This window comes from Solanum lycopersicum, chromosome 3, assembly GCF_036512215.1.
Source record: "Solanum lycopersicum chromosome 3, SLM_r2.1".
NCBI classification, from domain to species: domain Eukaryota; kingdom Viridiplantae; phylum Streptophyta; class Magnoliopsida; order Solanales; family Solanaceae; genus Solanum; species Solanum lycopersicum.
The window spans coordinates 62,509,487-62,522,936 of record NC_090802.1 but is presented as its reverse complement, the minus strand read 5'-3'; the positions used below and the strand labels follow the sequence as shown (position 1 = coordinate 62,522,936).

The 13,450-nt window shown below is 32.4% G+C and overlaps 1 protein-coding gene across 1 annotated transcript; it reads right to left on the bottom strand.

Annotated features, from left to right (window-relative positions):
- Window positions 1-7,133: 7,133 nt before the first annotated feature.
- On the bottom strand, window positions 7,134-13,041 carry LOC101266922 (NAP1-related protein 2). The gene is made up of 10 exons (XM_004235960.5): window positions 12,791-13,041; window positions 11,289-11,411; window positions 11,156-11,206; window positions 10,905-10,976; window positions 10,709-10,822; window positions 10,562-10,623; window positions 9,839-9,920; window positions 9,605-9,661; window positions 9,453-9,497; window positions 7,134-7,483 (listed from the first exon to the last, which is right to left on the bottom strand). Exons 1-10 carry the CDS (start codon window positions 12,899-12,901, stop codon window positions 7,439-7,441), a joined length of 762 nt encoding a protein of 253 aa, XP_004236008.1. The 5' UTR covers window positions 12,902-13,041; the 3' UTR covers window positions 7,134-7,438.
- Between the last annotated feature and the right edge of the window lie 409 nt (window positions 13,042-13,450).

Here is a 13,450-nt window from a genome sequence, read left to right as displayed (position 1 = left end):
AGCTTCAGCTAGTGAGGAAGCGAATTGGTTAAGAGATTTATTGTTTCAAATTCCTTATTTTAAAAAACCAATTCCTCCTATTTTAATTCATAGTGACGGCACCGCTGCAATTGGTAGAGTTCAAAACCGTTATTACAACGGAAAATCCAGACATATAAAGAGGAAACACAGTAATGTAAGATCGTATTTGACAAATGGTACCATTAATGTTGATTATGTCAAATCTTGTGATAATCTTGCAGATGCTCTTACGAAGGTCTTAACAAGAGAAAAGGTCTGGAGCACATTGAGGGGGATGGGATTGAAGCCTACAAATCCTTGAGTCATATATGAGGAAACCCAACCTGGGGACTAGAGATCCTATAACCCGATTCAAAGGGAAAAACTAATCATATGATGACTTGTTGTGAAAAATGCACTATTTTTTCCTCCCTATGATGTGAGTGCATTGTTTCCTGTAGCTTGTGAAGGTTGAGTTGGTAAAACTCTTAATGAATATCTGTAGCCCGTATGGGTGGAGTGTTAATCTTACAGGAGCACTCTCGAGAGATTTTACCTATGTGATATGTAGAAGTAGGTCGTTTCCTATGAGAATGAGGCTTATTCTCAAATGCACTCATGGAACCGGGATAGCACGTGGCCATAACGTGCTGGCTGTTAAAGCCCATGTCAACACCTTGATTATTATGTGTGAGCAGTTATATTTTATTTCCCTTAAGCAGTCATAGTTCAAGTCAGAGACCACTACGACTCTGGAGTAAAAGTTATTGTTTCACTAAGTGGAGGTTTAATGCAGCGCACACCTTCATTATGCATAGTAGTCTTCCTTCAACTGATATACTCTCTTATCTAAATATTAAAATGAGTGGGGATTGTTAGGCTATTAGCATTTTAATATTAATATTTAACATATTAAATTGCTTTATTTTGGAGTTAAAAGAATGACCATTGGTAGGCATTTATGTTTTAAACTACCAGTTTAATCATGTTATTCATCTTTGACTTGGTAGCCATGTTATGCCATTACTTTTGGCTTTATTGGTTGAATTAATTGTGAGATAAAAACATTCCAATAAACATTGGAATGGATAACTTCTACATCATCCATTAGCATTAGTTGTCCATCACTTTATTTCATTCTTAATTCCTCCATTGCTCTTTGTAACCTATGTAACTCCTATTGCAACCTATGTAACCTATGAAACTCCTAAGGCCATTATCTTCACTATTTACTACCTCCATTATCTTCCTATTCATTGCTAGGAAGACTTCTTGTAGTATAAATAGTGGTGGTCTTCATTTGGTTTGGTATACACAAAACACAAGAGAAAACAAAGAGTTAGTCTAAAAGAGAGTTCTTATTAGTTGAAGGGAGGTGTTCTTTTTTGTGGAGATTTGGACTCAACTCTTGTCCAGAGTTGTTGAGTTATACTTTGTGAAGGCTGTTGTATCCTGGAGGGGACAAGTCAAAGAGGACTACTGCTGAACCGGTGAAAACATTTGCTGCAGTGGGCTTGAATCTCCTTAAAGAGAGCGAGATATCCGCGCCTCAGCCTGAAGAGATTTATTTCTTCATTTTATTTTCAATTGTAATCTTGCAATTTTATTATCTTGTAAGTTTTTCACTAACATGTAACATACCGAATATCAACAACATTAATTAACACAATCTTCATAACATAAAAGAATCACACCACAACCATTTTGAAAGTTCACTAGTGTAATGCATGAATGGAGTCCCCCCTCTCACACAAAGTAGAACTCTTTGAGAATTCATAAGTCATATCTTATAAACAATAAATACAATTATCACAAGTCGTTGGTCCACTCATGGAATCCAGTGCAATAGTCCTCTCATGGAACCCAAACTCAAATTGTTGGTTCATCGGCGTGGTACCCGATCTTAGTTTTAGCTTACCGAAACATGACAACTTGATCCAATATTTATTCTAAAAGATGGCAATCCCATCCAAGTAAGCTTGCCGGAATGTGGCAATTCGATCCCCAATCACACACCACAACCATAAACACAAGTACATCATCAAGATCATACAAAAAGAGGTGATTCATGACTTACAAATTATTCGTTCATACTCTTTTACATAGTGTGTGATCAATACTGCAACATTCGCATACATACATGTATTATAATGAAGCAACAACAAACATATATCACACCAACATGAAATCACAACCATCACCTACCTCGAGTCCAAGCTTGAATCCCCTAAGACACTTGAATGTTCTCTTTTCAGATTTTTTCGCTTGATCTAGGTCTACAACAATTAATATACGCAAGGATCAACAATCAAAGGTCTAATTATTTGAATTATAACAAACCCAATAACCCTAAACCAAACCCAAGATCATAATACCCAAATTAGGGCTTTTTCACCATAATTCTTATATATAAACCCTTCATCATCGATAATAACCAAAGAAAATAGGTTTTACGGATTGAAAAATAGATTCGGAGAGTTAAATTCTTACCTTTAGCCTAAAAATGATGAAAAACTATTAAGAACTCGTCTAGGATCGCCTCTTTTAGTCCTAGAAGTCGGTGAATACCAAATAAGGTTCGTTTTAGGATTTATAAGTGACTTTAAAACACATTTGTCCCTCTCTGATGGAATCATCCCGCTGCAGCTGCGCCACTCTAGCAACCAGAATCCCGCTTTAGCAGCCTTGACAGAATGTACTCATTCACAAAAAGACCAATTTTGGGATTTCTACTCGTAAAAATTTGATTATGTAAAGTGCTACGGGTTCGAAAGTGTCTTATCTATCCACTCATGTAATAAAATTCACAATTAGATCTCTTATTCATTACTTCCTTACATCTTACTGAATCTGATTTCTTCTAAATCTAGGGCTAGGTTAGATAATTCCAAGTTACTACAAAAGAGTTTTTTGGCCTAGTTCTTTCTTTATTGACTTTTTCATAAGAACGAAATCGGATCGTTACAAGGACGAATCCAATTATTGTGTCAATCAGACATTATCATATGGTCCTTTTTAAGCATATGATGCATTATGTTGTATATCTATCACGAGTTAAGTTGTTTCCTTTTTAATTAGTTGTAATTAATTTAACATTGTCAAGGACCCATCAACTTTACTAAATATTATTTGTTTTATTATTATTTAGTACACCTTGAATATAAAATGCAATCAGGCAATACTATTAAATCTAATACGACCAAGGGAAAACCTTAATGAAAGCAACTTGTGTATGTGGCGTTTTCAGTAATTGCATGATAGCTTTTTATCGTTTTTCTATTCTATGTTATCGACCTACTTATTAAAAAAAATCATTTTCAAAAGAAGTAATCAATTATATAAGTTAATAATGTTAAATAGGAAATATAATTATATTTGCAGAACAAAAGATCTAAGAGTCATGTGATCAGTTAAAAATAAAAAACACGTAAAGTTATGTTGCATGGCGTCACACAAAAATAAATTATATTATTTTCCCAACAATATTTTAAAGCACCAAAACTTTTGAAAAATATTGTATAAGAGTTCACTCATAAACCACTTATTACTTATATAGTTAATCATCGGCTATTACATTCTCAATTTAATTTATGATACATGCGACTATTTTGTAACAAAAAAATTCACAAATCAAAGAAAACGGTGGTAAATAATTCACAAAAAAATGACACCTTTTCTATAATTCACAAAGAAAACAAGTCAAGGATATTATAGTCATAATCAAAGTGACACCTTTTCTATAAATGATTTGAAAAGTTCATTATTATAAATCATCCTATACAACTGAAGACACCTAAAAAAAATACACTAAACATTTTATTAGCATAAGAGTTAAGGATCAAAATTTCACAAACCAAAGAAAATTTAGTTATTTGTATTAGTATAATTTGTATGATTGATACAAAATCAATATACAATTTGAATTTTTTGAGTAGGGGTTGAACTTTTTTTTTTGTAGTATATAATTTCAGCATTTACATACAATTACAAATAATATCTAAATGTATATTTGCTCATAATATACAAATATGAACTATAACTTTTATATGGTGTTAAAAAAATACTTGTATTTAAAAATCAAATGCATACAAAATCTTTCACAGATGGGCTAAAATATACATAGATATACAAATCAATATATATAAAAGCATTCACATATAGAATAAATACAAAATCATTTTTCAAAAATGTTTGAACTTATACAATTAGGAGCTATAGTGTATTCTTCCTGATAACATACAAATCTGGACTACAAAAATCACATGTGGGTTACAACACTACATAACTTGTATAAATCAAATGTATCAGCATTACATATATACAAAAATTAAAATGATAAATGCTAGGGAAAAAATAGCAAAAAATATGCAATATAATTTACACAAATACCTCAATTTCTTCACCATCATACTCTGTCATGCCTATGGTTTAATTCAGTAGAGTTGGAAATTTTCTCTCTTTCATCGGTGACATCAGTCACTAGGGGTGTACAAATCGAATCATTAAGTCAAATCGAACCGATGAATCAAATTAAACCGAAAAAAATACCTTGTGATTTGATTTGATTGATTTGACGATTGAAAAAAAACAAACACTTTTAATTTGGTTTCGTATTAGAAAAAAAAAACGGAACTCAAACCAAACTGATATAGATATATATATACATAATTTATTTTATTTATAAATAAAATTATTATTTACATATGATCTACTTTGGTGATATATTTTTAGTTAGTTTATGATTTTCAATTTTATATTATATATATATATATATATATTTTTATTTATAACTAAAAATTATTATTTATAATCTACTTTGTTAATATATTTTAAGTTAATTTATAGTTTTCAATATTTATCTATTTTATTTCAAATTTGGACTTGTAAAAATTGTAAATGTTTTATTTTGTGTTAAGACCCGACGTTATAATTATATTGTTATACTTTTTCAAATCCAAAGTTAATAATTTACTTTGTAAATATTTTTTGTATTCAACTCGCATCTAACCTTTAATCTTATTAGTTTAGCATAATGAGCGTCGATATTTCAAAAAAAATATTTTGTAATCATGTGAATTTGACAGTCTTTTCAAAAATTTCTATTCACTTAACATTTTCTAAGTTTAGTTTATCAGACACGTAAGTGAAAAAATATTTATCACTTTTTCAAATGCAATATGATTGTAAAAAACCAAAAAAAATTCGAAAAAACCAACTAAAACCAAAATCGAAAAAAATAACTTTATGTGATTTGATTTGATTTTTGGATTTGATATACCAACATAACTGGTTTAAATTTTTTTAAATAAAAACTCAAACCAAACCGAGCTATGTACACCACTACCGGTCACCATTACTAACTCAATCTACTCAAATCCTTATTTCATATTTTATTGTATGCAAATGTAATATCGATGGAGATTAGCTTGACAACAAGAAGGTTTCAGTAGAATTGTTATTGTTAGTGGATGAAGTTATTATTATTATTTATATGACCAAAAAAGTCACACCCAATGCATAAGATATCAGTATTTTAATTTGTGATAATTGATAAGATATCTTAGATAATAGTTGAAGTTCAAATATATAGAAAATAATCGACAACTACAATGGCGGTGTTTAATTCGATAACAATAATTTATTCACCTACCATAACTGACTTTTGATTCGATGAAATTAAGAAACATTAAGAGAGAAGGAAATATTTAATTTGCCTCCTACTCTAATATAATCTATTTCTCTTATACTCTATTTTTCCTTTTGACTTTTGGATTTCGGCAAGTAAAAATTAATGATTAAGATTTAATTGATTAGAATAAAATTTTAATTTTAATTTAAATAATTAATCTTTCATAACAATGTTAACAATGCCACAATATTATAACTATTTATTATAATGTTATGTTACTTCTGATCCAAAATGGGGATCTAAATATGCGCATGTGGAGTAATAGAGCCATGTTCCCTTGTAGTGATCCAACCCGATTTATAGAGTGAAGAAATGGTCGTTTTTTCTCCTTTTTAAAATTTTTTTGTCGTATTAATTATATTAACGTAAAGGTTAAAATTTTCTTACACTCTGCAAAATTAAATAAAAATATCCCAGATTAATAATTTGACCTAAAATACATTTGATGTAAAAAAAAATAAAAAAATTAGGGGTACAATCAATATAATAGTGACACAGTATATTGTCTTATAGCTGAAATTATTTATGTGTAAACAATGGCCGTCAATTTCTTCACTCAGTTGTTAAGTTAGCAATAGAATCAAATGAACAACAACCCAAAAGATGACAAAATATTAGCCCCTCTTTATTTTTTATTATTTTAAAAATATTTTTTCAATTTTTTTTGTCATTTTTTATATGTTAAGAATTTTATTTTTATTTTTTCTCATGTTTTACCCTTATCACTAATTAATTATTTTCAAAATTATTTCTTTAGACCTAATACTAAACGTCAATTAATAAGAATAGTGTGATAAAATATTTGTGTAAATCATCATTTTTAATGGATGGAACAAATTCAGATGTGACAAGTAAAATTTAACAAAAAAAAGTATATATTTTTTTTCAATCACAAGTAAAATAGCAGCAATTTTGCTTTTTTCCGACGAACAAAATCACTACTTCGTGATCGATTTTACCGTTTTGATTAAAAAGAAATTTCATATACAGTTTTAAGATTTTTGTTAACATTTTTCAGCCTTTAGGCTCCGGTCTCATCTCAAATATATTATGATATTCCTTTACAAAAATCTGATTTTAAATATGTATAACATTTGAGCAGATAATAAAATTTCTGTTACAAGAACATAAATATTTAAGCTGTGTTGTTTTAAAATTTTAAAACCTTTTTTTGTAAAAATAAGGTCACATAAATTAAAAAGCAGAAGGCATTATTGGGGGACCTGCATATAACCTTAAAATGTGATATGAATGATAATCAGCTCCGGAAAATTAAAGAAACAGGTGGCGCCACTGTTTCCATATCTAATAATATCAGCCAAAAGACAATTGTACCTCTGAATGTGTAACATAATGTCACACAAGTATGTTTGGTTTTAAAGTAAAGAAAAGAACCATGCATTTCACTTATGTTGTTTCTGGTAATTAAAACAGAAGAGAGATATGAAACAATCATCACCTGTCTCACTTAAACAGAATCAATAAGATAAAAAGTGATTTGCCAGGTAGAATCTTTGAGTTCTCAAACAAGTTACCCTCCCTTGCCATTAATCAATGCTGCTTAAACTAATTGAAAACCAACAAGGTTCAAAAAACATGTAGAGTTACGTTACCAATTGCATGACCTCACCTAAAATAAATTATATTCTTTTCCAAACATGTTAAATAAAGCCTCTCTACAGACACCAACAAAACCATATTCAACAAAACTTTTGAAGATGATAACTCGAAAAGAGGAAGTATAAGACTTCACTCATCATCATCATCATCATCTGAGCCTTCACTGTCCTTTCCCTGCAATAAGAAAATCAAATTATACAACAGAGACTCACAACACCACTTAAATCATTCAAGCTAATGATCTCTCATTTGGCTATAGGAAACAAGAACCATCTACAAAAGTTGTTCACGACGGAAAAGAAATTAGCAACTACTATATCACTTGATTCCAAAAAGATCAACAGTGCATGTGTCCTCGAGGCCAAAATGTTTGATACAAGTCACGGCCACTACTGGTTAGTGACAAACACAAGTTTGAAAAACTATTCAACCACACTGACGTCTTTAGACATGCCTAGAAAAGTTGAGTGTGTAAAGGGTTGCTCGTGTTGGAGAGGTGTATCACAAGGATTTGACCCAGTTAACTATGTGTTCTGCCTAGATATTATTCTGCAAATCACATAACGAGCATCAAAATAATACTATTCAACAAGGACCCAGTTAACTTCCCCTCAAGGCCTCAACCACAAGATATCTGTATATCCAAGAGATTAAAGCTAAATGTCTGTCAGTTATACAAGGCAAACTATTTTAAATCCTCATCACAACCTTGCAACAGTAGCTTTTTACTTCAACAAAGAAAACAGAGAAATGGTAGGGGCCAGGTATGTGAACATTCATTATACATCCTTTTACTTCAACAGAGAAAGGAGAGACAAGGTAGGGAGCAGGAAGATGAAAGCTAGTTATGCATTTCGTACATCAAGTGTCCTTACCCATGTGTTGTTTGGTAAAACTAGAAAACAAAGTGAAAACATGATTCCTTCCTATCAAGATTTGGACGGTTGACATAACCTCCAGTTTTATATCTGTTTGACTTCTGAAACGAAGGAATAAAAGAACTCAATGGTTTAGTTATCCCTCCCCTTTCATCCTGAAATATAGTTCATAGGTCTCCACAAAAAGGAGCATTCCCATGGCACTAAAATGTCGAATTAAAGATCTATATTACTACAAAAAAATATATAATCAACTACTGGTAAATGGTAATATATAAATCTGCTCTATTTTTCATGTATAACTGCAACAGACAAATTAATTTGGAAACTAAGACAAATTAGTTTGGAAACTAAGCTCACAAGTTCCAGTGTAAAGCTAGAAAATCTTACACTACTACCATGTCCTCTCCCATCATTACACTATATACACCATCTATCATCAATCATACCCTTAATTCTCTCTTCCTTTTTCTATGGATCAAAAATCTAACAGATGTATGCCAAACTTAATCTTGTAATTTTTTAGGACAAAAGCAAAGGTTGAGTGGCATTTTAAAGAAAAAGTTGTCATCCTAGGAAAGAGTCTTATTATTAAAGAAGGGTTCATCCCCTTGTCATACCAAAAGAAATCCTACATAATCATACAACATATTGTCCTTGGTTAAGGCAATCAACTCATATAACCCCTTATGTTAATTTGTTCATAGACCATAATAAACCCAAAATAAAAGCTTTGGACATCACAGAATAGTTGCTTTTCCTATTCACACTGATGCAATTTCATTTTCTAATAGTGTAAAATCATAAAGCGCACAATAAAAAGAAAAAAACCCTTTGTGCAAAATTAAGGACAATAGTCAGTTCTTCTCAGAAACAAAGACATTTCCCAATAAGCATAAATATGGTCTTTTGATTGCCTTCACAAACTAATGACACTATATGCTGAGAGTTGACACTTCTTTTGAAGAGTATTGAGAAAAATTCTCAAAAAGCTCTAAAAGAAGACACGGTCAAGTGGCGGTGGGAGTTGAACAACACCTGAAGGATACTAAATACAATTTGCCACTTAAGCCAGAAAGCATATATTAAAATATTGATGGGATCGAATAATGAAATGAAATAAAATAATTAAGCACAAAAAGAAACCGGTAACTTTTGTCGGGAAAAAAAGAGACATTTACAGTTGCAAACAAATAAGTATGTATGTGCTTACAGTCTAGATATGTTATCACAACTATTGCAATCATGAAGAATAACTATCTTACCTCATCGCCACCTTCATCCTCCTCAAGATCTTCTTCATCAGGATCCTGGGAAAAGTAACATTAGACAAACAATCAGAGATAATAAATCGACTTTCATGACTTAACGATAAGTACAACGCGGAAAACAAGAAAGAAGATGGTAGGGAACAAACATTGTTAAAATAAGTTAGAGGGTTCGGCCACAAATCGTCCTTGATTATCTCAGCAACCTACAAAACGGAGGGGGAAATGGAAATAAAAATATTATATGTTATCCACGAAAAATACTATAAGTTGGGAAAGTGGAATCTTCCTACAAATACTATACCTTATCCATGAAAAGCGTAAAATGATATTTAAGAAATAAAAATCACAGTAAAGTAATGAACACAAGATAAAGACATTACTTCATCTTGAATCTCCAGAAAGACATCCTCATCATCTTCACCATCATCCTTCTGATTGACTTCACTGAACCAGCTAAAAAAGCTGCATATACAACAAGCCCCAAGGGAGAAATCAGCTGAGCAAGACTGACATGAAATACCAGCTACTGATGTCTATTCAAGTGCTACAATGCAGACCAGGGAGCTCAAGGCCACTGAGCATGTGATCCTTCCACTTATTACCTTATAACTAACTGCTAATGAGAACCACCATGCACTTGATGGGCTAACTCAGTCAGTGCAAAACTATTGCTAAAAGTGTATCTACAGAGCTGAATTAACTAATAATCATCAGCATCAATCATAAAACTCGTGCCCCTGTTCTCATCAAAGTATTTAACATTTGAAGCAAACACGTTGAACTGCGCTATGTCTACAATGACAGTATAAATTAAGTCGGGCTCTGCATTACTATGTGAATATCAGCAACTTCCTATCCAATCCTGATTGGTAGTGAATGCTAACAAAGTTTCTTAGCAGAAACTAGGCAAATTAAGGTTTCAACAAATACAATCAAAAGAAGTGACTGCTAGCAAGTTGACAAGCAGGGTATGGAAAACCTAATTAAAGTTTATAGAAACTTTCAAAGTTGATAGCTGATATATAATAAAAATCAACAGACCTTCTTGAGCTTGTCTTCTTGATAAATAAATCAATGGAAATACTAAACATTAAGAAACTAACCTTTCCTCAGCAAGGGATCGCTTGTTTCCTTTCTTCTCATGAGCAACTCCATTAGGAATGCCCTTCACAAGTAAAACAATATAAATAATGAGAGGAAATTGATAAGCCACAGACTGTACACCTCTTAATAGAAAATTGGCAACTCACATTGCCTTCCGTCCATTGTATTGTCGAAGCAGTGATTTTGGTAGGTCCATCTTCAAGAAAGGTATAGTTCTTCGAGAGCTTTGTATTTTCAAAATAAGGATTTGCATTGAAGTTCTGTAAAACAAAGAGGATGATCATCAGTGCTCTATGTTGATTTGTAGTAGATACATTAGCTTCTTGTGGAGGGTGAACTTACAAACGTGATCGTATAACCCGATTTCACATCCTTAGATTCTTCCACTTCGACCGAACTTAGGAACTTGAAAATCTAGCATGAAGAAAGTCACTTATGTATTGACATTCAGAAGCCAAATAGCTATATGAAGAACACAAAAAAATATACGCGTTGGGAGTCAAATTGACATTTCAGCATTGGTAAAGATGGGAAAAGCAATGTAGTGGAAGATTTGACAATTGTCTACTTTATTTTACTAATTTAGACCAAACCTTATGGTCCTCTTCAGTTAGAAGTTCCCCAAGAACAGGATGACTCAAGAACTGCAAGCAAATGACACAAGTCATAGATGAGAAGCACTTCAAAATTTCAGCAACATAGAGGAAATCAGGTCGGATCACTAACAGCTGTCAACCAGAAGTCAGGAATAGCTTTAATAATATCATTACGCCTATCATAGACTGGTCGGCGGACATGACTGTACTTTTGTTCAATTTCCAAAACTTCATCACTTGCTTTCTCATTAATCTGCTAGTGAACATTGTTACGGCATTAGTAATTAGTAAAAATGTAAAACCAAGAATTAAAAATTATATTATCAAGCAACAATAGGAAAGCTACTAGCAAAAGTTTTAAAATAAGTCATTCACATGTCACGCCAAACCTCATCAGATTCAGTCAATTGTACAATCATCACCAGTTGTGTGGAATGAATACATGAAAATCCAGTACCTCCCACAGAAGATAAAAGTCAATGTTTAATTGTTGAATACTGTTGGAAACAAATCTCCAAGAACATATTCACTACACAACTATTATTAACAATATGAAGAATCTCCCACACATCCAGAGGGGACAAGGACCAAAATGGAACAGTACAGCACATCGTGTTGAAGCTATGATCCAGAATAACAATACGCAACTCTCATTATTGCACTGAATTCTTAATGCCAGTTCAGTGAGATTCTTGCCCAAAAACTTCTTAGTTTCTAGTATAGCATTTTCCCCGCAATACATCAAAACAACTGGACCAAAAGAATAGCGGAAATTTTCCTGGGACATACAAAAATTGCAAATCATCTCCCTAGAATTATCCCATCGCCAGACCATCTGTTTTATTGACACTTGACATCCATCCCGCTCATCGAAAAATGGTGCCATAGGTAAAAATGCGAGAGAAAAACAGTTCCAGTCTCTTACTCTCATGAACACGAAAACCTCTGTGGCATCCAACCATGTATTTGTAAGGACTTGTGGATTCAAATCTAGGTGACACATACCAAGCCCAAAGAAACACATCACTAACTCAACTGAAGAGGTGAGGGAATAATACAAAAGAAAACAAGAAACATGGGACAAGCCACAAGACGACCACTTGCTTGGTCCAATCACCCAAACCATTCATCCCATCAATAGATGGACCATGCAGCAATCACAAAATTGAAGGCAATTCTAAAACCTTGGGATCCTCCATTCAAAATATAGAAACATCGGTTTTCCTATAGTTTTGAAATATTTACTTGTAAATTTTGTAGTCCTCTGGAAAAAGACACCCCAACTCTTTTCTAAATTTCCTCCTTTTCCATTTCACCTTTATCACCCCAAATGTTTGATGCCTGTCTTCCAAGTTCTTAAGTTTACATCTTGTTCCATTAATTGCAATTTCTTTATTTGAACTTATCTTAATTATACAAGTACGCTCCAACCATGATTTAAAAAGTAATTGTTCTTACAAGAAAGGGGAAAAACCTTCGCAAAAGGACTAAAACAACAGAGCAACTAGTAATTCAAAGCTGAAGCTTAATACTTTGGAGGTAAAAAGCTAAAGTAACAATCATAACTGATATAAACGTATAGAAAGTAGAAGAAGAAGTTTTTTTTTTTCTCAGTGAGAAAAATAGGTGTACCTTCTCAAGTTCGTCTTGAATCTCTTGCAGTTTTTCAACAGAAATAACCAGCTTCCCATCAATGCCGATTTCCTCTTCTGCCATTTTCTGCTTTTTGGCTTCTGCACCCATTTTTTTAGTTTTTCTTTGGGAGATAGCTGCTATCCCTTGTGATGTCTTAAACCCTAAAAAAAGGCTAAAACCCTCTCCTTTATGAGAGTAATAACACCTAACTGGTTTGTGGCGCGGGCGCGTCTTTAACACTGTGCCCTTGTTCAGCCTAATACTATTTTTACTATCGAAAATACCCCTATCTTATGATCTTCCAAGTAACAATCTACCTTTTACATGCTCTATTCTAACGTAGAAATAAATTTTGTTATTGTATTGATAAATTTTGAATATTGTGATATTTATTTCGAAACGTAAATGATATTTATTATGATAATTCATTTCTTCTATTACAAAAAAATCGAACCTTAATCTTAAGAAATTCCTGAACGAGAAAGCGGTATGTATGGTTGGCGTATGCCTGGAAACTAGTCCAGAATGATATCATCAACTGCACGATAGACCATGAGTAAGCACTTTTGACAGCAAGAGACGCACTCGGCTCGCTCAGGATTCTGTCTTTAGTCAGTTGGTAACTTTCTGAGCCTTAGTGCGCATGGCCTTGCTTCC